This window comes from Rhinoraja longicauda, chromosome 4, assembly GCF_053455715.1.
Source record: "Rhinoraja longicauda isolate Sanriku21f chromosome 4, sRhiLon1.1, whole genome shotgun sequence".
Lineage (NCBI taxonomy): Eukaryota > Metazoa > Chordata > Chondrichthyes > Rajiformes > Arhynchobatidae > Rhinoraja > Rhinoraja longicauda.
The window spans coordinates 5380481-5405950 of NC_135956.1; the positions used below are offsets into that span (position 1 = coordinate 5380481).

The window sequence follows — 25470 nt, forward strand, 5'->3', positions numbered from 1 at the left end:
CTATTGAAGCAAAATTAGATTAAAATGTCCAGAATGTAATTGCTCATTAGTAACTTTAAACATGCTGTGTGGCGGCATAAATGCTTTACACTCTGTCACCAGAGTTTTGAAAGCAGAGCACGCCTCCTGCAACAATAACACATATTCATCAATCCCAACTAGGGGTAAATTTTCATGGAAGTTAGTACTCTCCTGTGATATCTGCAATATCATTTACCTGTGAAGAGTTTGTAAATTGATAGAATGAGAAGTGGAATTAATTATTTGCAGTGATTGTATTTGTTCAGGAAAGTACTGCAGGTGCTGGTTTAAACTGAAGATGGACACAAAAGGCTGGAGTAACTGGGCGGGACAGGCAGCATCTCTGGAGAGAAGGAATGGGTGACGTTACGGGTCTGAAGAAGGATCGCGACCCGAAACGTCACCCATTCCTTCTCTCCAGAGATGCTGCCTGTTAAAGAGAATCCAAAGAGATTTTGTAAATAGATTAAGGGAAAAATGGTAATTAGAGAGAGGATAGGGCCCCTCAGGATCCAAAGAGATCATCTACGTGAGAAGATGCAGCAAGGTCCTCAATGAATATTTCTCCTTTGATTTTACTGTGGAGAAGGAGATGAAAAGTGTGGAACTTGTCCGTATCAACGTCAAGGAGATGCTGAATGTCCTATGCAGGTAGATTTATCTCCCAGGCCGGATCAGATACATTCAAGGGCAGAGTGAGGAGCAGAAATTGTAGGAGTCCTGGCTGAGATATACGAATCATCGTAAGACAGACATGAAATGCTAGAAGACTGTAGGGTGACTAATGCTGAGTTCCTCCAGCTTTTTCTGTGTCTATCTTCGATTATATTTGTTCCATTGGCAAGATGAACCAGCTTATACTTTAAATGTAATTGACATCCGGGAAGAGCATATTTAACACAATTCCATGCATTGCAGCTGTGACCTGTTCAACTCCGCCGCAGATTTCAAATGGAAGGACGGAAGGAACAAATTTTGATTGGGGATCCAGCATTAGCTACAGCTGCTCTCCAGGATATGAGCTGTCCTTCCCTGCAATCCTCACCTGTGTGGGAAATGGAACATGGACTGGCGATGTCCCTCAGTGTTTGCGTAAGTAAACCACCAGCTTATCAGGAGGTAATAAAGATCACGCGCAATATAACTGAAGCAAAATACTGTCGATGCTGGAAATCTGAAACAAAAACTGAAATCATCGAAACATAGGTGCAGGAGCAGGCCATTCGGCCCTTCGAGCCAGCACCGCCATTCAATATGTGTAAGAAAATAACTGCCAATGCTGGTACAAATCGAACGTATTCATTTCACAAAATGCTGGAGTAACTCAGCAGGTCAGGCAGCATCTCAGGAGAGAAGGAATGGGTGACGTTTCGGGTCAAGACCCTTCTTCAGACTGATGGGGTCTCGGCCCGAAACGTCACCCATTCCTTCTCTCCTGAGATGCTGCCTGACCCGCTGTGTTACTCCGCCATTCAATATGATCATGGCTGATCCTCCAAAATCAGTACCCCGTTCCTGCTTTCTCCCCATATCCCTTGATTCCGTTAGCCCTAAGAGCTATATCCAACTCTCTCTTGAAAACATCCAGTGAATTGGCCTCCACTGCCTTCTGTGGTGGAGAGTTCATTGGAAATTCTCAGCAGCTCAGGCAGGTGGACAGAGGAGTATGTAACGAGGGCCAAATGCACAATACCAAATAGAAAAGAAGAGGGCATGGGAGTTGCTGGAATCTCTTGAAGTACGTTTGGGAACCCTGGATGGTGAGAAGAAGTGAGAGCATAGGTGTTGCCACCCTTGCAGTGGTGGGGAAGAAGTGCTTCAAGAAATGGTGCAGATGGACAGATAAAGCATGGGATCATGGAGGGGATAACCCAGTCAGATTACTGAAATGGAAAGGATGCTGAAGATGTGATTGTTGATGGAACCTCTTCAAACGTGTCAAACATTATGGAGGGCCATCTATTGAATGTGGAAACTGTTGGGCTAGGACATCAGAAGGTGCATCCTTAAAAGATACAAAGTGCTGGAGTATCTCAGTGGGTCAGGCAGCATCTTTGGTCAACACGTACAGGTCTTCTTCTTCTTGCGTTTGAGGTAGCAGAAGTTATGAAGCTGCTCCTGCTTCTGGTGTCTCTGTTTCTTGTCGTTCGCCTGACTGAGGTCAGTTGACAGGGCTCACCACGGGGAGGTCGATAACACGAGCAGACAGGTGAAGCTTTGGGTCGGCATCTTCTTTAGTTTAGTTTAGTTTAGATACAGCTGGGAAAAACAGACCCTTTGGCCCACTGGGTCCGCGCCGACCAGCGATGCCCGCATATTAACGCTATCCTACACACAACAGTTTCTACCATCAGGCCATCAGGCTTCTGAACTCATAAACACATTTCACATCATATATGTTGATTATTTTAATATTGTCTTTTTACCTTACTAATGTCACTTTTATCTTATTTATCCTTGGAATATTACTGCTGAGGTGACCCTTTGTCTTGTCAAATACATTTCATTGTGTCGTTGACCCTGTGCCAACCTACATATGATAAATAAATCTTTAATTAATTAACTAGGGAACAATTTACCAAGCCAATTTACCTGCATTGCTGTACGTCTTTGGAGTGTGGGAGGAAACCGAAGATCTCGGAGAAAACCCACGCGGGTCACGGGGAGAACGTACAAACTCCATACAGACGGCGCCCGTAGTCAGGATCGAACCTGAGTCTCCAGCGCTGCATTCGCTGTAAGGCAGCAACACTACCGCTGCGCCACCATGCCGCCCATTCTTCAATCTGATTGTAATAGTGGGGGGAGATAGGAGGGGGAGGAGGGGTGGACAAAGCCTGGCAAGTGATAGGGATACATCCTGGGGGGGGGGGGGGGGTTGATTGGAAGGTAGGTGGACAAACGCCAGAGATGAATCGGCAATTGTATCCTTGCTCAGAGAAGATGAGGAGATCAGAAGTGTGGGAGATAGGGGTGAGACAGCTGAGCGCTTTGTCAACGAAGGTGAAGGGAAACCTGTGATAAAGGTAGAAGGAAGATATAGATGTGACAGAGACAGACCTTCAGTCACTGCTGCGTTCTGCATCTCAACGTTCCAACACATTCTTCTGTTTCACAAACTGCCATCAGTCACCTATTACTTGATCCCAGTGAAACCATTAATGTAGCTGGACCACAGACACAAAAAGATGGAGTAACAGCAGGTCACACAGCATCTCTAGAGAAAAGGAATAGGTGGCTTTTTGGGTTGAGACCCTTCGTCAGGTCTCGACCCGAAACATCATCTATTCCCTTTTTCGACAGAGATGCTGCCTGACCCGCTGAGTTACTCCAGCTTTTTGTGCTTTTCTCGGCATCTTTAAACCAGCATCTCCAGTTTCTTCCTACACACTAGGTAGCTGGACAAACTTGGTTTCCACCCTGTCACAGACATTCCCTTTATTGTCTCACCCCACTCTCCTCCTCTCCCACTGCGTTTAAACATGCTGGCTTTATCACTTCACCAGCTCCGATGAGCGGAGTTTGACCTGAAACATCGACTTTCCAGGTAGAATTAACTAATCGGCCAAATATTTTCTGACACCTATTGTTAAAGGGATTGGAAAAAGGTATTCCTTTCTGAGTGCAAACATTTTCTTAGCTAGTTCACTAAGATATCTATGGTCTATATATATGCAATATAAATAGATTATATAGGAAACATGTTTGAAAATGTGCTATCATTAGACATAAATTCTTAAAGGTGACACTTAGCAGTCACGATGGCGCAGCGGTAGAGTTGCTGCCTTACAGCGAATGCAGCGCCGGAGACCCGGGTTCGATCCTGACTACGGGTGCTGTCTGTACGGAGTTTGTACGTTCTCCCCGTGACCTGCGTGGGTTTTCTCCGAAATCTTCGGTTTCCTCCCACACTCCAAAGACGTACTGGTACGTAGGTTAATTGACTGGGTAAAATGTAAAAAACAATTGTCCCTAGTGTGTGTAGGATAGTGTTAATGTGCGGGGATCTCTGGTCGGCGTGAACCCGGTGGGCCGAAGGGCCTGTTTCTGCGCTGTATCTCCAAACTAAACTAAACTAAACCTAGAATTGGAGGATGTAGCATTGATTTTCTGTATTATTTCATTTTAAATATACACACACACACACACGTGCACACACACACAAATATATATAACTAGACCAAGTGGACCCGTTGGGCCCAAACCTCTCCTGCATTGGTGCAGCACCCTCCCCTCTCCCCCCCCCCCATCGCCCCCCCATCCCCCTCCCCATCTCCCTTCCCTCCTCCCTCCCCCTTCCCCCCCTTCCCCTCCCCCCCCCCCACTCCATCCCCCTCAACCCCCCTTATCCTCCCTGCTCCCCCCACCCTCCCTAGGAGATAGATTTAAACTTTAAAATGTGAATAACTAAAAATATAACACTAAATTCTTCCATTAGCACCAAAGGGACGACGGTGAGTAAGGTGGGCCTAAAATTGTCGCGCTATCCTGTACCGATTTGGCTGTAGTTCAGGAACAAACAAACGAGAGTATTTAGGAGATTATGCATCATTATTTTTGTACAACTAAACTTGCTTTTGCTGGACACAAAATAGTGCAGGTGAAATTGCAAATAAGTCCATTTAATGATAGATAAATGCCGTAGCCTCAGGATACAATGTACATGAAAATCAGGGATGATGCTCTTGCTCAAAAATATAAGAATTCATCACGAGATGCACTACTTTAATTCATAACATTTATCATGGTCAAAATGCTGGTTCACTTATAACACAGTAACTGCCTGAGGGATTGTGACCACAGAATAATGAAATCTAAGGAGCTCTGAAAATAATAAATTGCAAAGTCTGGGAGTCAGGTCTCCAACTTTAAAAGTGATGAATTAAGTAGAATAGGGGATTAACTAAAATAGATAGATCAGGGGAAATTATTCAACAACACTTCAGCAGAAGATAAATGCAAACAGGTAGGACGAATAAATTGTCGAAACCAAACGTAGAATAAACACACCTCACGATAAATCAATTAACGAGAAAATTAAAAATGACAGGGAAAGCAGATAAACAGTCTTTGCCTGTTCTATGGGGAGAAGAGGAATGCTCTCTTTGGTTTGAAACAAGCAGAAAATGCAACAACATGGTGAAAAGTTTAATGAAGGGATCAGAAGATTCTTGGAAACAATCGTGCCTGCCAATCTAATGCCCAATTGGAAGATGTTTTCCAGTATTACAGGCCAAAGGAGCTGTGGTGAAGTCAGGGAATTGTAAAAGCTGCATTGTAAATTGGGGATTAGCACAAGATAGTAAATCCTCTTAATGCCAACTTTCTTTAGCTGCACAGAAAAGAAAATTGGACCAATTAAGGATGAATGAAATTGAACAACAACTTTATGAATTGTAGGAGGTCCTCAGTAGAATTACAAGCAAATGTTTCCTCAGTTTTAAAAGAGGCAATTTGGAGAGGTTTGGTAATTGTAAATGGGTAATGTTTTGCCAACACTGAGCTCCTTGGAGCCAGGAGGTACGCCAGAATGGTGGTAATATTATAGGAGACCAAATGGATTCCTTAAAAATAAAATTGATCAAGTGGACACTTATTGAGCACCTGAACAACAGTAATCTGCCTCACAGCAGAATTTGGATGGTGAGCATTGTGACCCACCAGCCAGTTTACCTCCATTAATTAATTAATTGTAAATCTTGTTAAAGCACAATAAAATCTCACCACAATTAATCAATCAATCAATCAATTAATTGATTAATTACTTGGTTAATTAATTAATTGTGGTGAGATTTTATTGTTCTATCACAAGATTTACAAAAGACATTATAATTGTCACAAGGGCTTTGATTTGAACTGGGAGAATCTAATAAATGGATAGAAAATTGTAGTACAGAAATCCCTTGTTGTAATGGACCAATGGTGTTTGTTTGTCAATTGTACGCTATAACCGAATAAGAGATTACCAAGTAGCAGAGTATAATTGTATAAGGTACTATAATAAAATAACTGCAGATGCTGGTACAAATCGAAGGTATTTATTTACAAAATGCTGGAGTAACTCAGCAGGTCAGGCAGCATCTCAGGAGAGAAGGAATGGGTGACGTTTTGGGTCGAGACCCTTCTTCAGACTGAACCATTGTATAAGGGGTGGAAACATGCCAGATAGTACAGAAAAGGACACAAGGTGCTGCAGTAACTCAGCAGCTCAGGCACCATCCGTGACGGAGAACATGGACAGGTGATATTTTGGGTGGAGGCCCTTCTTCAGTCTCTCGACCTGGAACTGGGCCTGGGGTCCAGGTGAGTTGACTGTGGCACAGCGGCTTGCTGGTGGCCGGGGGAGAGGTGAGGATCAGCGGTCATTGATCATAGCCCGCGAGTGGCTGGAGTGCAGGTGAGGGACTGTGGTAGCGGAAGGTGCGGCCTGGAAGTGGCTGAGGAACCTTGTGGGCCGGCGGTGGCAGCAGCAGATCTAGTCTGGAAGCAACCAGGGAGATGGTGCGGGCCAGCATTGGCAACCTGACCTGGTGGCAAAGGTTATGTAAGAAAATAACTGCAGATGCTTGTACAAATCGAAGTTATTTATTCACAAAATGCTGGAGTAACTCAGCAGGTCAGGCAGCATCTCAGGAGAGAAGGAATGGGCGACGTTTCGGGTCGAGACCCTTCTTCAGACTGATGTAAGGGGGCGGGACAAAGAAAGGATATAGGTGGAGACAGGAAGATAGAGGGCGAACTGTGAAGTGGGAGGGGAAGAGAGGGACAGAGGAACTATCTAAAGTTGGAGAAGTCGATGTTCATACCGCTGGGCTGCAAACTGCCCAGGCGAAATATGAGGTGCTGTTCCTCCAATTTCCGGTGGGCCTCACTATGGCACTGGAGGAGGCCCATGACAGAAAGGTCAGACTGGGAGTGGGAGGTGGAGTTGAAGTGCTCAGTCAACGGGAGATCAGGTTGGTTAAGGCGGACTGAGTGAAGCTGTTGAGCGAAACGATCGCCCAGCCTGCGTTTGGTTTCGCCGATGTAAAGAAGTTGACATCTAAAGCAGCGGATACAGTAGATGAGGTTGGAGGAGGTGCAGGTGAACCTCTGTCTCACCTGGAAAGACTGTTTGGGTCCTTGAATGGAGTCGAGGAGGGAGGTAAAGGGACAGGTGTTGCATCTCGTGCGGTTGCAGGGGAAAGTGCCCGGGGATGGAGTGGATTGGGTAGGAAGGGACGAATGGACCAGGGAGTTTTTTTGCAGTTGCAGGGGAAAGTGCCCAGGGATAAAGGTTGGTAGGTACGACCCGGAGGTGGCTGGGGTGGCAGCAGGCCGAGGTGGCGTTGGCAGCCCAGCCTGGTGGCGAAGGTTGATAGGGTCGTCTCAGAAGTGGCTGGGGTGGCAGCATGGGCAGACGAGTGAAGATTGGTAGGCACGGCCTGGATGTGGCGGTTGGGTGGCAGTGTGGGTCGAGGCAGCGTTGGCAGCCCGGCCTGGTGGTGCAGATTGGTAGGCACGGCCTGGATGTGGCGGTTGGGTGGCAGTGTGGGTCGAGGCAGCGTTGGCAGCCCGGCCTGGTGGTGCAGATTGGTAGGCACGGCCTGGATGTGGCGGTTGGGTGGCAGTGTGGGTCGAGGCAGCGTTGGCAGCCCGGCCTGGTGGTGCAGATTGGTAGGACTAGTCTGGTAGTGGATAGGGATGCAGAGCGGGTCGACAGTGTGGACCTGCAAGGGGGCCGGAGAAGCGATGCAGGCTGGTGACAACAGCCCGGCCTGGCGGCGAAGGTCCGTAGGTGCAGCCTGGAAGTGGCTGGGGTGGTTGCATGGGTCGGCACCAGCTTCAGTGGTCCTGGTCTAAGATGCACCATGGAGGAGGTGAAAGTTGACTCTTCGTTTCCCGGTGCTGCTGTGGTTCTTGGGCTCATGCGCGGTTGGGTTGGGTGCACGGCGTGATCCAGTGCTGGTTGAACCTGAAACATCACGTCTCTATGCTCTGCAGAGATGCCGCCTGACCTGCCGATCTACTCCAGCACTTTATGTCCTTTATCATTGCACGATGAGATCAGAGCCATTGCTTGTCAATGTCTATGCCTCCGCAGTGTAACTGGTCGCCTGTGTTCCTAAAGAGGCAATGGTGCCTGATTACTGTAGGGACGTTCCATCCACTATAACCAAAACCCGTTTATAAAGAGGTCCCTAAAAACAAAGGTTTGATGTAAAATAAGTATATATTGATAGAGGTATCTAAAATGATGAGAAGCGTAGACAGTAACAATCTTTTTCCCAAGACGAAAATGGCAAAGACGAGATGTCATAGCTTCAGCGTGAGAGGGGCAACATACAAAGGAGATGTGTGGACCTAGTGGAGGAAACAAACTGAAGGTAGACACAAAATGCTGGAGTAACTCAGTGGGTCAGGCAGCATCTCGAGAGAGAAGGAATGGGTGACGTTTCGGGTCGAGACCCTTCTTCAGACTGAGGAGTTAGTGGTGGGTGCCTAGAATGTAGAGGCAGATACAATAATGGCATTTAAGAGGATTTAAGATAGGCATTGGGACTTGCAGGGAACATTTGTTGTGTTGCACATGACGTCAAGTTAAATCTGGTCCTGTGCTGTCGTGTACGATATAACGCTGAGCACAGGTTGAAGTGTTACTATGGCTGGAATGGCGTACTTATTGAGACTCCTCAAAATGGGATAGGAACTGCTGTGGTCTCCAATTTATATTGGTGGCCTGGATCTAGACGCTCAATGCAAGATGGGAGATTTGCAAACATTGCAACTCAAGCACGAGTCTAAAAGAATCTAAGACGTTCTATAATAACTGAACAAAGTGGACAAAACATATAAAGATTAGAACAATATTATTATTTCCAAATGAATACAGAGAAATGAAATCTGCAAGCAGACAGAATGAAGTGTGTGTGTGTGTGCATGAAGATATAAAAAAACCTTTGATTGTATCGATCCTGAATGTATCTAACCAATGCAACAATCAGTGACTCTACAGAGTAAAACACTGATTATCCGGAAATTCCAATAACCTGGAATTTTGTGGTGTTGGATTAGCAGTTTTTCCAGACTACTGGTTATAACTACTATTTAAAAAAACCCGCTCACTTTTATTTCACTTTTCTTGAAAATGTGTTTCAAAGTATAACATTTTCCAGTGGACCTAGTGAGTTGATTGGGTGTACAGGGAGCAGGGCCTCGCTGAGTTTAGAGGAAGTTTTAAAAAAACGAGAACCTGGCGAACTTAAGGAGAGAACAGGAAACTAAAATCTGGTGAATTAATGGGAAGTTCAGGAAACTGGGTGGGGTTGAGTTTAAAGGGAGCACAGGATGACGAAGCCAGTGAGTCAGATGCCAAAGCAAATAATTGGCTTATTGGAGGCTGAGGGTACAATGTGACAAAGCGTGGGTCAAACAATGGAAAATAATTGGATATTGGTATATTACAGTCATAATTATTTGAGGATCACGTGTAATACTGGTCAGCAAGAAAGAAGAGAAGCATTATCTTGCAAGGTGAGACAGAGGTTCACCTTCACCTCCTCCAACCTCATCTATTGCATCCGCTGCTCTAGATGTCAACCTCTTTACATCGGCGAAACTAAACGCAGGCTTGGCGTTCGTTTCGCTCAAACACCTTCGCTCAGTCCGCCTTAACCAACCTGATCTCCCTGTGGCTGAGCACTTCAACTCCCCCTCCCACTCCCAGTCTCATCTCCTCATCTCCGTTCTAAATGGCCTACCCCTTATTCTTAAACTGTGGCCCCTGGTTCTGGACTCCCCCAACATTGGGAACATATTTCCTGCCTCTAGCGTGTCCAATCCCTTAATAATCTTATATGTTTCAATAAGATCCTCCTCTTCCTTCTAAATTCCAGTGTATACAAGCTCAGTTGCTCCATTCTTTCAACATACGACAATCCCACCATTCCGGGAATTAACCAAGTGAACTTATGCTGCACTCCCTCAATAGCAATAAAGTCCTTCCTCAAATTTGGAGACCAAAACTGCACACAGTACTCCAGGTGTGGTCTCACTAGGGCCTTATACAACTGCAGAAGGACCTCTTTGCTTCTATACTCAACTCCTCTTGTCATGAAGGCCAACATGCCATTAGCTTTCTCTGGCTGCAACCTCCCCACCATTGACAAACTGTACACTGCAAGGGCCAGGAAACAAGCGGGCAAGATCATCTCTGACCCCTCCCACCCTGGGCACAAACTCTTTGAAGCACTTCCCTCTGGAAGGCGACTCCGGACTGTTAAAGCAGCCACAGCCAGACATAAAAACTGCTTTTTTTCCGCGAGTAGTAGCTCTACTCAACAACCAAAAGTCTGTCGCCTCTTTTTGCTCGGTTTATTTCACTCACATGTTTAAACCGTAATGTTGTCTTCTTAATGTTTTAATGTTTTATGCTTTATTCTTAATCGTTTACTGTATGTTTGTGTTGTTACTTGCGAGCTGAGCACCAAGGCACATTCCTTGTATGTGTACATTCTTGGCCAATAAACTTATTCAAAACTCATTCATTCATTGATGTGGTTGACTCCAAATCAAATTCAGTAAATTTAGCTATAACTAGGCAAAGTGGACCCGTTGGGCCCAAACCTCTCCTGCATTGGTGCAGCACCCTCTCCCCCCCCTCTCTCCTCAACCCCCCCTCTCCCTTCTCCCCCACTCCCCCCTTCCCCCTCCCCCACTCCAACCTTCCCCCTCCCTCCTCCCCTCCCCCTCCCCTCCTTTTAAACTTTAAAACGTGAATAACTTTAAAAATACAAGACCAATTTCTTCAATAAAACTACTTGCATTATCACTAAAGTAACAATGGTGAGTAAGGTGGGCCTAAAATTGTTGCGCTATCGTGTACCGTTTTGGCTGAAGTTCAGTCACAAACAAGAGAACAAACGAGAGTTTTAGTACATAGATATCCACCTTGATGATATTTGAATGTGGACCAGCCTCAACACTTCAATTAATAATATCCATTTTGCTGCTGCTCTCTGACAAAATTGCAACAACCAAACGCTGCAACTCGCTATAACATGAACTTACAACTAGTATTACTCCTTGTACTTTTCACAGCAAAGTTTTGTGGAGATCCCGGGGTGCCGGCACGAGGACGGAGAGAGGGAAAGAGCTTCATCTACCAGTCAGAAGTCTCATTTAACTGCAACACCCCCTTGGCCTTAGTGGGCTCCAGCACGAGGATGTGCCAGACTGATGGGTCGTGGAGTGGGTCGCAACCTCGCTGTATAGGTACAACAAACAATGAGCACAAACACTGTACTGCTTTAATTCCTTCATTGTCATTCTAATCATAAAAAAATGTGTTTCATCTTCAATTCAGGACAATTACTTTTTGTCGTTAGAATAAATTGAGATGCAATATTGATCTATAATCAGATTAAGCTGACCCTGTTAAATTTAAACTGTGTGTCTATTCTTTTGGACATAAGTCCCCAGTTAGCCCCAACATATTTAGCCCTATGATGTCCACCCAATATCTGTGCACGAGTCCAGACCACTAAAAAGCTTTTGGGGTTATTTTTGCTTTGTACTGAATTGTCTACATTGATTACCAGTAAATCATATCATATCATATCATATCATATATATACAGCCGGAAACAGGCCTTCTCGGCCCACCAAGTCCGTGCCGCCCAGTGATCCCCGTACATTAACACTATCCTACACCCACTAGGGACAATTTAAAAAAAAAACATTTTACCCAGACAATTAACCTACATACCTGTACGTCTTTGGAGTGTGGGAGGAAACCGAAGATCTCGGAGAAAACCCACGCAGGTCACGGGGAGAACGTACAAACTCCTTACAGTGCAGCACCCGTAGTCAGGATCGAACCTGAGACTCCGGCGCTGCATTCGCTGTAAAGCAGCAACTCTACCGCTGCGCTACCGTGCCGTCCTGGGGCTTAAAATCCTGTGACTACCTTTCAGAAAAAGACATTGTTGTAAGGTCATAAGGACATAAGGAATAGGAGTAGAATTAGGCCATTCGGCCCATCAAGTCTACTCCGCCATTCAATTAAGGCTGATATATCTCTCCCTCCAAACCCCATTCTCCTGCCTTCTCCCCATAACCTCTGACACCTGTACTAATCAAGAATCTATCTATCTCTGCCTTAAAAATATTCACTGGCTTGGCCTCCACAGCCATCGGTGGCAAAGAATTCACCACCCTCTGACTAAATAAATTTCTCCTCATCTCCTTCCTAAAAGAACATCCTTTAATGCTGAGGCTATGATCTCTAATCCTAGACTCTCCCACTAGTGTAAACATCCTCTCCACATCAACTCTATCCAAGCCTTTCACTATTCTGTATGTTTCAATGAGGTCCCCCCTCATTCTTCGAAACTCCAGCGACTACAGGCCTAGTGCCGTCAAACGCTCATCATTGGTTAACCTACTAATTCCTGGGATAATTCCAGGTAAACCTCCTCTGGACCCTCTCCAGAGCCAGCACATCTTTCCTCAGACACGGTGCCCAAAATTGCTCACAATTGTTGACAGCTGGAGCTGGCATGTTCCAATCAGAAATACCAAATTCAGTTGATTTAATGGAGACCCTCAAAAACTAAATTCCTGTGCAGCCATAATTAGCCGTTGTGTTCCCCTTTTGAAGCCTGTGCCAGAAACTCTCCCTGTCTCATCTTTGGCTTGCTATTGGCAGAGAAAGAGGCCGTTCAATACCTAAAGCTCAGAAAGGTGTTACTGCTGCCCAGTTTTGGCCAATTCTCTGAGGTGGGCTTTCTTTACAACTGAGCAAAGCAGATAAAAATGTCTGTTTCCGCTAAGACAAATATTCATCGTGAGGTCGAGCGATTGCTGTGTGAATGTGCATCACCTGAGATCTCAGGACACTACCAGCTCTGAAAAGGTGTACTCACCTTGATTCACTCCCAAGGAATGTGTGCAGTACGACAGATAAGATTTTAGATTTTAGATTTAGAGATACAGCGCAGAAACAGGCCCTTCGGCCCACCGGGTCCGCGCCGACCAGCGATCCCCCCACATTAACACTATCCTACACCCACTACAGACAATTTTTACATTTAGCAAGCCAATTAACCTACGTACCTGTACGTCTTTGGAGCGTGGGAGGAAACCGAAGATTTCGGAGAAAACCCACGCAGGTCACGGGGAGAACGTACAAACTCCGTACAGACGGCGCCCGTAGTCAGGATCGAACCTGAGTCTCCGGCGCTGCATTCGCTGTAAGGCAGCAACTCTACCGCTGCGCCACCGTGCCACCCATAAAGTAAAAACCAGAAGCTTTTCAATGCAGAATGCATTTTCAGTTGATCGTTTTGATTTAAAAATTCAAAATTGGGACATGCCATTTCCTCTGTGTGTTTAATTGCGTCAATATTATGCTGTTATTGGACAACAGAGTCAGATCGTCCTGTTTCTCATCGAAAAACTCCCTCATCAAGGGCTCAGAGATTGCTTAGAGGCAATTAGTATTTAGATAGGTGTCTTGCAAAAAACATTATCTCTTCAGACGTTTATAACATTTATGCTACATCTTGAATCATTCTAATGGCAATACTAATATTTTTTAAATCTTTCTTAATTTAGAACCTTCGCATACAACATGTGAGAATCCAGGAACACCACTGCATGGAACACAAAATAATACATTTGGTTACATGGTAAGTAATATATGGATTAAAATCCACTCCCCATTCATTTAAATGCAAAGTGAAATGAGTGAATAGATAAGTTTATTGGCCAAGTATGTGCATATACAAGGAATGTGCCTTGGTGCTACGCTCACAAATGACAACACAAACATACAGTTAACAATTAATGCAATTAAAAGGCAGTGAATCTCCATTTTTGTAGTCTTGACTCATCCTCATTTGTCCTTAAAGGGCCTGTCCCACTGATGCGATTTTTTAGGCGACTGCCGGCGACTGTCAAAGTCGTAGCAGATCGCCAACATTTTCTTTTACCCGACGACAATGACCACGACAATGCCGAGTCAGTTCGAGATTACACCGTCTTCGGAAACATCGCAAAATTCCCACGCTGTCAATGCTTCTCCGGCGTCCTAATTTTCACTGAAATCACTGACAAGTCTGTAATAACTTGAGAGTTTTGAAATATAACATCTTGCCCTGGTTACTTGAAAACCAAGCTTCACGTTAACAAGGCATAAACTGGATTGACTTCCAGTTTACTAATAGCAGTATTAAGAAATTTAATTTTAAACGTGGTTAAATGGATTTTTGTGCGGAGTGTGGGCATTCTTTGAAAATGTACGGGAGATGCATATCTGGTTTCTGGGTTGCATATCTGGGTTGGGAGCCTACTTTAAATGTAATCGCTGATGGCCATAAACATCGCAAAATTCCCACGCTTACTTGACCGTCAAACTGCCACCACCAATCTACCTGTCAATAAATTGGTTAAACACAAGTATTTTATGGTATCTTCAAATGACTTTACTTAATTTAATATTACACATAATATTACAAGCCAGCTGTCGCCGAGAAATTTCAATCCGGTTGATTTCTCAGCGATGCGCTGAGATCCACTACGATTCTTTGAAGACTCCTCACGATCATGCCCGCGACACCCCGGCGAACTGTCTGCGTCAGCCTAGTCACCGGCAGTCGCCTTAAAATCGCCTAAGTGGGACAGGCCCTTTAACATGATTACAATAATCATCTCCACATTGTTATTATTTAACACAAATATTTTGTTGGATAAGACAGCATTAAGCTAAGGGATTTTAGTGGCCTACAACAACTATATTAAAATTTTAGTTTAGTTTCGTTTAGAGATACAGTGTGGAAACAGGCCCTTCGGTCCACCGAGTCCGCACCGACCAGCGATGCCCGCACATTGACAGTATCGTAGGGACTAGGGACAATTTTTACATTTATACCAAGCCAATTAACCTACAAACCTGTACGTCTCCGGTGTGTGGGAGGAGACCTGAGTTCTCTAAGAAAACCCACGCAGGTCACGGGGAGAACGTACAAGCTCTGTACAGACAAGTACCCGTAACAAGGAACGAACCCGGGTCTCCGGCGCTGTAAGTGCTGTAGAGTCGCAGCTCTACCGCTGTGCCACCTTTGTCAAATACAAGATCACCAAAAGAACATTAAATATAGAACCTGGGGTTCTTTAGGAGTATTTTCTGCAGTTTTTCAGGAACCACCTCACTGTCATTGAAAGGTCCATTAGGGGCGTGCTGATCTTCCTTGGTCTTCTGTAGGAGTAGAGGCATTGGTGTGCTTTTTTGGCATCATTGTGGTTTGTCTAGGACTATTGCCTTGGAGCTTGAAGCTCTCGATCATCTGCACTTCAGCACAATTGATGCTGACCGGTTTCCTGAAGTCAATGTTTACATTGAGGGAGGGATTGTAAGAACGACACAATGTTCTGAAGTTCTAGATTGGCACCTCTTCCAAGATGCCTTCAGGTACGATGTCAAAAGCCTTGAGGCCACCTTCTCCCACGTGCGCCATCATTCATTGTTTGCCGCTGGTATCAGTAGCAATGCACCTGTGATATTTGAAGTTTGGATGAGATTTATGCTGTGCAATCTTGCTTTGACTAGTAATGTTAACTTGTATCTTCCCACTGAATTATTAACTAGGGACAAGCCAGTATTGACCACACCTAGAAATAACTGAAATGAGCTGGCAGCATGAAATCGATGTGCAGTCTGTATTGAAATCAATTGTGCAGGATAAATTCTAATTCCCACGCATGCTTTCTGGGATTTTTCCTATTTAATCCATGACGTTTTGTTGTTAGATTCAATTCTTATCCCTTGTGTAAGCTTGCACTTCAATTCATTTTAAAAATTCTTTGCTGTGAAGGGACTGATCAAATTTAAATCACGTTTTCTTAATCCATTAATTGATTTACCTGGTACAACTGCACCCGGGGAATCTAATAATTAGTAAATCACTGCTGATGCCCAAGTTAAAGGAGCTTAGGCAAAAAATGATTTATATCAGGCAGGTTGGCGATCAATTACCAGTTAAAACCTCACACCGTAGCTTAGTTTTTTAAGTTATTTTTTATTTTTTATTTTAAATATTATTTTTATTGCTTTTTCAAATAACATACAAAAACATTTAACATAACATAAAATAACATAACATAACAAGGCACATCAACAGCAAGGTCATTTTTAGGCACCTAAAGGCACTTCAAATATAAAGGAAGTAAGGCACGTTTCTGCTAGAGTACATGTTTATATATATAAACTGCTCCCACCTTTAATAACCCAACCAAACAATAATCACAATGAAAATAAAGACAGTCAGCAGTTCACTACAAGGCCTCAGTAAAATCTTTCCCCTCCAGAAATTTCATAAACGCACCCCAAATTAGTTTTTAATTGAAAAGCATTCAAATAAAACTGCAGACACTGAAAATCTGCAATAAAAAACAGAATTTGCTGGAGATTCTGAGCTGGTCAGGCAGCCTCTATGACGAGGAAAAAATAAGTGTTAATGTTCCAAAACTGCCTGATCTGTTCAACATCACATGATTTTTTTGATTTTATTTATAATTATTTTTTAAGCAACAATGTGCATTCAGGTCACATCCACTGATCTAAATGTTGGAGCAGGAAAATAACTGCAGATGCTGGTACAAATCGAAGGTATCACAAAATGCTGGAGTAACTCAGCGGGTCAGGCAGCATCTCGGCTGAAGTCTGAAGAAGGGCCTCCACTCAAAATGTCACCCATTCCCTCTCTCCTAGATGCTGCCTGACCTGCTGAGTTACTCCAGCATTTTGTGATACCTCAATGTTGGAGCAGGCTTTTAGATATTTTTTTTAGATTTAGAGATACAGCACGGAAACAGGACCTTCGGCACACCGAGTCCGCGCCGCCCATCGATCCCCGCACATTAACGCTATCCTACACTCACTAGGGACAATTTTTACATTTACCCAGTCAATTAACCTACATACCTGTACGTCTTTGGAGTGTGGGAGGAAACCGAAGATTCCGGAGAAAACCCACGCAGGTCACGGGGAGAGCGTACAAACTCCGTACAGACGGCACCCATAGTCAGGATCGAACCCGAGTCTCCGGCGCTGCATTCGCTCTAAGGCAGCAACTCTACCGCTGCGCCACCGTGCCGCTTATAGGGCCAAGTGGCCTTCTCCTGCTCATACATTACATGCCTATGCCATGTATCAATTATTTTATCAATACAGGGATGACTTTATAATGGGGAAAATTGATGATGGTTACATAGGATTATTACTGCATGTTATAATTAATACTACTATTAATGTGAGTAAATAAAGCTGAGTACTTGGTTCCTGCAATAACCAAGTACTCAGGTCATCTGCTCAGTTTTTAAATACGAATGGTTATGCAGCAATAGTAACACGGATAAACAAATTAAAATTATTGCAGGGTTGTTTAGTAAGTTATTTTAAATAAACTTGAAGCTTGAAATTGCTCTAAATTTTTGCCTTAATTCTTCTTCTTGGATTGTAATTGGAAGAAGAATTTATTGAACCATTCTGCCAAAGGGTATTTTTTTATTTGTAGAAACAAAGAACTGCATATACTGATTTCGTTTAACTTAGTTTCCAGATACAGCGCGGGAACAGGCCCTTCGGCTCACCGAGTCCGCGCCGCCCAGCGATCCCCGCACACTAACACTATCCTACACCCACTAGGGACAATTTTTACATTTACCCAGCCAATTAACCTACATACCTGTACGTCTTTGGAGTGTGGGAGGAAACCGAAGATCTCGGAGAAAACCCACACAGGTCACGGGGAGAACGTACATACTCCGTACAGACAGCACCCGTAGTCGGGATGGAACCCAGGTCTCCGGCGCTGCATTCGCTGTAAGGCAGCAACTCTACCGCTGCGCCACCGTGCCGCCCTACTATAAAAGACAAAACGCTGGAGTGGGGGTGGGGGGAGGGGATGTATGATGGGGGGGATGAATGGGAGATGTATATTGACGAGTCCAAGCGCAAATTTGGTGAACATTTTGTGCTCAGTAAGCTAAGATCTACTGGATCTCCCGGTTGCTAACCATTTTAACTACCTTTCCCATGCTCATACTGACATTTCTGACCATCCTCCATTGTCAGAGTGAAGCCATATGCAAACTGGAGGAAGAACACCTCATATTCTGCTTGGGTAGCTTACAGCCCAATGGTATGACTGTTGAATTCTCCAATGTTAGGTAATCTTTAACAACCATACCACCCCACCCCCCTCCATGTCCCCAGTGTCTTGCACTTATATCCCCCCTACACCTATATTTATTTCTCTGGCTTAACAATTCACAACTCTTCAATCCTTTTGCCTCACACTCTGGTTTTTTTTTTAAATCTCTGGCCTTTGTCCAACATTCTGACTATCAAAAACTCTCCTCACCTGTGTTGACTTATTACCTGCCACATGTATTGTCCTGCTCCTCCTCTCTTCAAGATTCCCCCCCCCCCCACCTACAATCATTTTGAAGAAGGATCCTGACCCAAAACGTCACCTTTTCCATAGATGTTGCCTTATCTGCTGAGCTACTCCCCAGTGTAAGATATTGTCAAAACACTTTGTGTCTTTTATTTATCTGATATGTGTTGGATGGAGCAAGATTAGTGTTGCAGGAACAAGTGTTGCAGGAACAAGCACAATACTTTAAATAGTCGTCGTCGTGGCTGTCCCTCGAGGTCGAGGATGATGGTCTACGTTCCTTCACAGAACGAAGACGCCTGTGCGTATGTTTGTTCAACGTGTACTTGATGTTGCTCTCCAAGAAGCACACGGTCCTTCACAAATCAATCAACTAATTCCAATGGCAAGGGAACCAAGACGATTGAAGCTGATAGATCTGTTGCAGCCTTCATCCGCCTTCACAGCAGTTAAGTTCAAGATAACTTTGTCCGCCTGGTCCGCATTGAGGTCTTGTACGTTGGATCGTTCTTAGTCTGGACCCTCATCCTCAACCTTACCGCCATGGGTGGCCCTACCAGAAGCTAGTGCTTCCGACGCCATCGCTCTCAGAAGCATGGGGCCACGCAAGCCTCTTCACCACAACAAGGGGAACGATCCGAAGAGGATCCTTTAAATGACATAAAATAATATTTTATACTGATCATTAACATTTCAGAGATAATAGCTGACTTAATTAGCTTAATTCAATTAACTAGTTCTGAGTGCTGGATTTGGCTGAGTTATGAGTTCCCTAAAGGTAGCCATAGATTACAACATGGCACTATTCTAGTGCCAGATTTAGAATCTGCTGATTGTAATATTTTCAATTGCCTCAAGAACAATTTATGCAGGATGATTTGGGACACTTTTCATTGTAGGGTAAATGTAAAGCATGCACTAAATGGCAATCACTTGTAATTTTAACTGACACCAGCATTTTATTATGAAAGACCACTCTGCATAAATTAATGCTGCTTCATTTCATCCATTTACATTCCCTGAATGTGAGAAATCAGCATTTATTGAACATCATGATTGAGAAAAGCATGCCCCTCAGCAGATCTGAGTATTGCCATATTTCAACTCCATCATGTTTGCAGCAAAAACATGCCAGAGGAACTCTGGAAGTACTTGGAGAGGGAATGGATAGGCAACATTTTGGATTGGGACCCTAAGAGTCATAGAGTGATACAGTGTGGAAACAGGCCCTTCGGCTCAACTTGCCCACATGTCCCAGCTACACTAATCCCACCTGCCTGCGCTTGGTCCATATCCGTCCAAACCTGTCCTATCCATGTACCTGTCTAACTGTTTCTTAAATGCTGGGATATTCCCAGCCTCAACTACCTCATCTGGCTGCTTGTTCCCTACACCCACCACCCTTTGTGTGAAAATGTTACCCCTCAGATTCCTATTTAATCTTTTCCCCTTCACCTTGAACCTATCTATGTCCTCTGATCCTCAATTCCCCCACACTGGGCAAGAGATTCTGTGCATCTACCCGATTTATTCCTCTCATGATTTTATACATCTCTATAAGATCACCCCTCATCCTCCTGCGCTCCATGGAATAGAGTCCCAGCCTACTCAACCTCCCCCTAGAGCTCACACCCTCTAGTCCTGGCAACATCCTCGTAACTCTTCTCTGAACCCTTTCAAGCTTGACAATAATTTTACTATTACACAGTACCCCAAGCTGAACACAATACTATAAATGTGGTCTCACCAACGTCTTATACAACAGCAACATGACCTCCCAACTTTTATACTCAATACTCTGACTGAATTCCACAGACTAATTGGAGTAGGGGGGGGGGAACACTGGAAAAGAGTATTGGGGTGAGACAAAGCCGGACATGTGTCCGGTAGATACAGGTGAGGGGCCAGATGGGTGGAGTAAGTGACAGAGGCTAGAGGTGAAAAGAAGACAAAATGATGTCAGATAAGAAGAGGAGAGGAGGAGTGAAATACAAAGTGGGGGGTAGGGAAATGGATGGAAGGAGGTAGGAGGGAGGGGTAAGTGGGTGAATAAAAGAGAAACAGACAACATGAAAGTGGCAAACGAGTGTAAGAAGGAGGGGAATGTTATAAATGGTAGTGCACTCGGGTGGGGGAGTGAGAATGGGAAAGAAAGTGATAATTGGGGGTATGTCACTGTACGTTATGGAGATCAATGTTCATACTGTTGCGTTGAAAACTAATCAAGCAGAAAATCAGATGCTGTTCTGAGAGTTTGCGTGTGTATAGAAGTAGTATTTGTTTTATATAACAAGGGTTTTTGCCTTTACCTAAAATGTCTACAGTGCATTTAACATGTGAGGTATTGGAATTGGTATTGGAATTGGTATTGCCTTCTCTCCTAAATGTACTGGGTGATGATACAAAATGTGTGTCGTCAAGCATTTTCCAAAAGTAAGTTTCAACAGCGAATGGTGTGTGGCCATTCAACCATAGAATCCGACAAAACACCAGAAATTGTGTTCTCGTTGACAGACTCAAACAGCATGGACATCCAGCATGGAAATTGGCCCTTCAGCTCAACTCATCCATGCCAACTAAGATACCTTTCTAAGCGAGCCCCATTTGCCAGCATTTGACCCATATGTTTCTAAACCCTTCCTAATGTATTTTTCTAACAGTCTTTTAAATGTTGTTACAGTTAACCTTTGTTACTGCCTTAACCTTTTCCCCTGGCAGCTCATGACATAAAGGTAGAACCTTCTGTGTGAAAAAACTACCCGTAGGACTCTTATTAGAACGTTCCCCTCTCACCTTAAACCTCTGCCCTGTACTTCTTGATTACCAATCCTGGAAAAAGACAATAGACATTAGAAAATAGGTGCAGGAGTAGGCCATTTGGCCCTTCGAGCCAGCACCGCCATTCAATGTGATCATTCTCAATCAGTACCCCATTCCTGCCTTCTCCCCAGACCTTGTCCATTCACCTTGCCTATGCCGTTCATGATGTTATACATTTCTATATGATCAGTCCCCCTTCTCCAACATTTCAAGGAATCAAGTCCTTGCTAGCTCAACCTCTCCTTATAACTCATTGGCTAGAGTCCTGGCAACATCCTCGTAAATCTTCTCTGTGCTATTTCCAGCTTAAAGACATCTTTCCTTCCGGCAGGATGACCAAAACTGAACGCAATACTCCAAGTGGAAACACAAGGAACTGTAGATGCTGGAATCGTGCATTGAACACAAAGTGGACATCAGGAACTGCAGGTGTTGGTTTACAAAAAAAAAGACACAAACTGCTGGAGTAACTCAATGGGTCAAGCAGCATTTCTGACGTTTCAGTTCAGGAACCTTCTTCAGATTGATTATAGTCGGCGGTGAGGGGAGGGAGTAGATGAAAGCTGGAAGAGATGTGGGGGGGGTGATGAAGCCTGGCAAGTGATAGGTGGATACAGGTAATGGAAGCCTCTGGATTGACAGATGGTTGGACAAGGGTCAAGAGTGTTTTATTGTCATATGTCCCAGATAGAACAATGAATTTCTTACTTGCAGCAGCACAACAGAATATGTAACACAGAGATGAAAAGACAAAATGTGTCAGATAAGGAAAGAAGAACGAAAGAAGTGTTTTTCCTGAACAGAACCCCATTTCTCCATCCCCCCCCCCCTTCCCCTGCTACATCTATTCCTTCCTGTGCCTTCACGTTTCTCTGCGCTTCTATCCTTATCTCTTTATCCACACTTTTTGTCTTTTCATCTCTGGCCTTTGTTCAACGATCAGCCATTCAAATCCCCCATCCCCTTCACCTATATCCATTAATCACAAGATAGAAGGAATGGGTGACATTTCGGGTCTCGACCCTTCTTCAGACTTTAGGGTCTCGACCCTTCTTCAGACATTAGGGTCTCGACCCAAAACCTCACCAATTTCTTCTCTCCAGAGATGCTGCCTGTCCCTCGGAGTTCCTCCAGCATTTTGTACCTATCTTCAGTGTAAACCAGCATCTGCAGTTCCTTCCACTGACTACTTGCTGGGCTTTGTCCTGCCACTCCTCTCTTCTAGCTTTCTCCCACCTCCAGTACAATCAGTCTGAAGATGTTCAGCCCTGACCCAAAACCTCATCTATCTAAGTTCTCCAGAGATGCTGCCTGACCCGCTCATTTAGTCTGTGCCATTTTATGTATTGATCACTAAGTGCTGGTGTAACTGAAAGGAATCGGGCAGCATCTCTGGAGGACATGGATCGGTGACTTTTTGGATCGGCACCCTTCATCAACTCAATACTCCAAGTACTCCAACACTCCAAGCTCACCACAGGAGCCCGTGCAGCAGAGAACAGACGCACTGCAGAGGCCCAGAGGAAACGCACCGCGCGCAAGGCCCGGGCTACCTCCACTTCCACTGCAGCACCCATCCACTTGTGTCCTAAGTGTGGGCGTGCCTTCCGGGCCCGGATTGGCCTCACCAGTCACAGTCACCAATCCTCCAACTGAAAGTGAAGTCATGGTCATCTTCCAACACGAAGGACGAACAACAACAACAACTCCAAGTACAGCATCACCAACATATTATAAAATTTCGACATAACACTCCAAATTCAATACTCAATGCCCTGACTGATGAAAGACAGCATGCCAAAGCCATCTCCACCCTAACTACCTGCAATGTCACTTTCATAGAACTATGTACTTCTATTGCTTGATCCATATGTCCTACAATTTTCTCCAGGCCTTATGTTCACTGTGGAAGTCCGACACTGGCTTGACTTCACAAAATCCAGCATCTTGCACTAATCTTAATTAAACTGCATTTGGTATTCCTTGGCCCACTTCCCCAGCTGATTAAGACCTCACTGCAATTCTTCATAATCTTCTTAAATTTCAATGATTTCACCTATTTTAGTCCCATCTATAAACTTCCAAACGATGTCTGTGCCTTCTCATCTAAATCATCGATGACAAACAAGAAAGGGTGGTGGGTATGGAACGAGTTGCCAGAGGAGGTAGTTGAGGCTGGGACTATCCCAACGCTTAAGAGTGTTTAGGACAGGTACACGGATAGGACAGGTTTGGAGGGATATGGACCAAGCGCAGGCAGGTGGGTCTAGTGTAGCTGGGACATGTTGCCCGGTGTGGGCAAGTTGGGCCGAAGGGCCTGTTTCCACACTGTATCACGCTATGACTCTGTGGCTCTATGAACAGTACGCCTAACACCGACCCTTGAGGCATACCACATGGGCTGCTAGTCAAAAAAAAAACTTCTACCATCACCCTCTGCCTCTTACCATCAAGATATTTATGTATTATTTACTCATTGCAAAAGATACATTTTGCGTCTATCTTGGATTTTTTGCAGAAGGGCATTTAAGATGTAAGTTGACCTATTCTTCCATTTGAAATGTGTAGAAATTGCATTTAAAATGCAAGAATGACATCTGTGAAAGTGATATACATCAGTATGGTAGCATTTTTTGAATGCTGCAACAGGTTTCAACCCTTTTGAAAAGTTGGAGCACAAACAGAACCTGTTTGCGAAATTCTCAATTTGAAACAATTGAGCAGACTGGTAGCTTTCTTTGAAAGTTCAGCAGCATTCATTTTCATCTGCAAAAGTCTTAAGTTGAAAGGAGAGACACAAAATGCTGAGAGAAAGAATGGGAGACGTTTCGGGTCGAAACCCTTCGTCCGAAGATGGGTTGCGACCCAAAACGTCACACATTCATTCCTTCTTTCCAGAGATGCTGCCTGTCCCGCTGAGTTACTCCAGCTTTTTGTGTCTAACTTTGGTTTAAACCAGCATCTGCAGTTCCTTCTTGCACATTAAGTTGAAAGGAATCTGCTATCATCTAATTTTCATTATTTACTAGAAATGCATATCGTGGTCATCTAATTATTGTTCCTCTGATGCAATAAGAGCGTTTCTATATTGATGTGACAGTTTTAGCTTTTGACAAAATATACAACACAAGATAAATTCAATTATTAATAGGTTAGTATCAACAATCATAACAACAGACCGCACCTGGAGTACTGTGTGCAGTTTTGGTCTCCAAATTTGAGGAAGGATATTCTTGCTATTGAGGGCGTGCAGCATAGGTTTACTAGGTTAATTCCCGGAATGGCAGGACTGTCGTATGTTGAAAGACTGGAGCGACTAGGCTTGTATACACTGAAATTTAGAAGGATGAGAGGGAATCTTATCGAAACATATAAGATTATTAAGGGGTTGGACACGTTCGAGGCAGGAAACATGTTCCCAATGTTGGGGGAGTCCAGAACCAGGGGCCACAGTTTAAGAATAAAGGGTAGGCCATTTAGAATGGAGATGAGGAAAAACTTTTTCAGTCAGAGAGTTGTAAACCTCAGAAGGCAGTGAAGGCCAGTTCTCTGAATGCATTCACGAGAGAGCTAGATAAAGCTCTTAATGATAGCGGAGTCAGGGGGTATGGGGAGAAGGCAGGAACGGGGTATTGATGAGAATGATTGGCCATGATCACATTGAATGGTGGTGCTGGCTCGAAGGGCCGAATGGCCTCCTCCTGCACCTATTGTCTATTGTCTATTGCTTCTGAAATGGGGACATAACCAGTTCAAATCTTTCCATATGTATTGCCAGTTTCTTTTTTTCCATCTATTTATTTGGTACTTTATGAAATATATTTTACTTTAATAAATAGAAAGCTAAAGCACGAGGCAACTGATGAAGTACATGTTTAATTGTTTGGTGTATAGTGTACAAAAATTCCAGGTTTAAATATTTCTGCGATCGCCTTACACCATTTTTCTCTCTTCATTTATGATCCACCTGGAGTGTGTGGGCTTCATGAGAGGTAGACAGCAGGAACTAGAATCAAGAGAAGAGGAAAACTGTAAATAACCAACAACTAAAAAAGTGAACGAAAACGAAACAATATAACACATATATTTAACGATAATGCCCGACATTTAAAAAATGAGCAGTTTCTCAGATATTTTCACATTAATGAATAAAACCAGTATCAGCACTTTCAGAATCCTTGTCCTTTGAC

At 44.1% G+C, this 25470-nt stretch overlaps 1 protein-coding gene across 2 annotated transcripts in view; it reads left to right on the forward strand.

Annotated features, from left to right (window-relative positions):
• Positions 1–25470, forward strand: part of csmd3b (CUB and Sushi multiple domains 3b) — a 1698079-nt gene that overhangs the window by 1634254 nt on the left and 38355 nt on the right. For both annotated transcript variants that reach the window (XM_078397138.1, XM_078397139.1), the window contains 3 exons: positions 940–1113; positions 11101–11274; positions 13617–13690. In XM_078397138.1, the coding sequence (XP_078253264.1) occupies positions 940–1113; positions 11101–11274; positions 13617–13690 (422 nt within the window). The remainder of the gene's footprint in view (positions 1–939; positions 1114–11100; positions 11275–13616; positions 13691–25470) is intronic.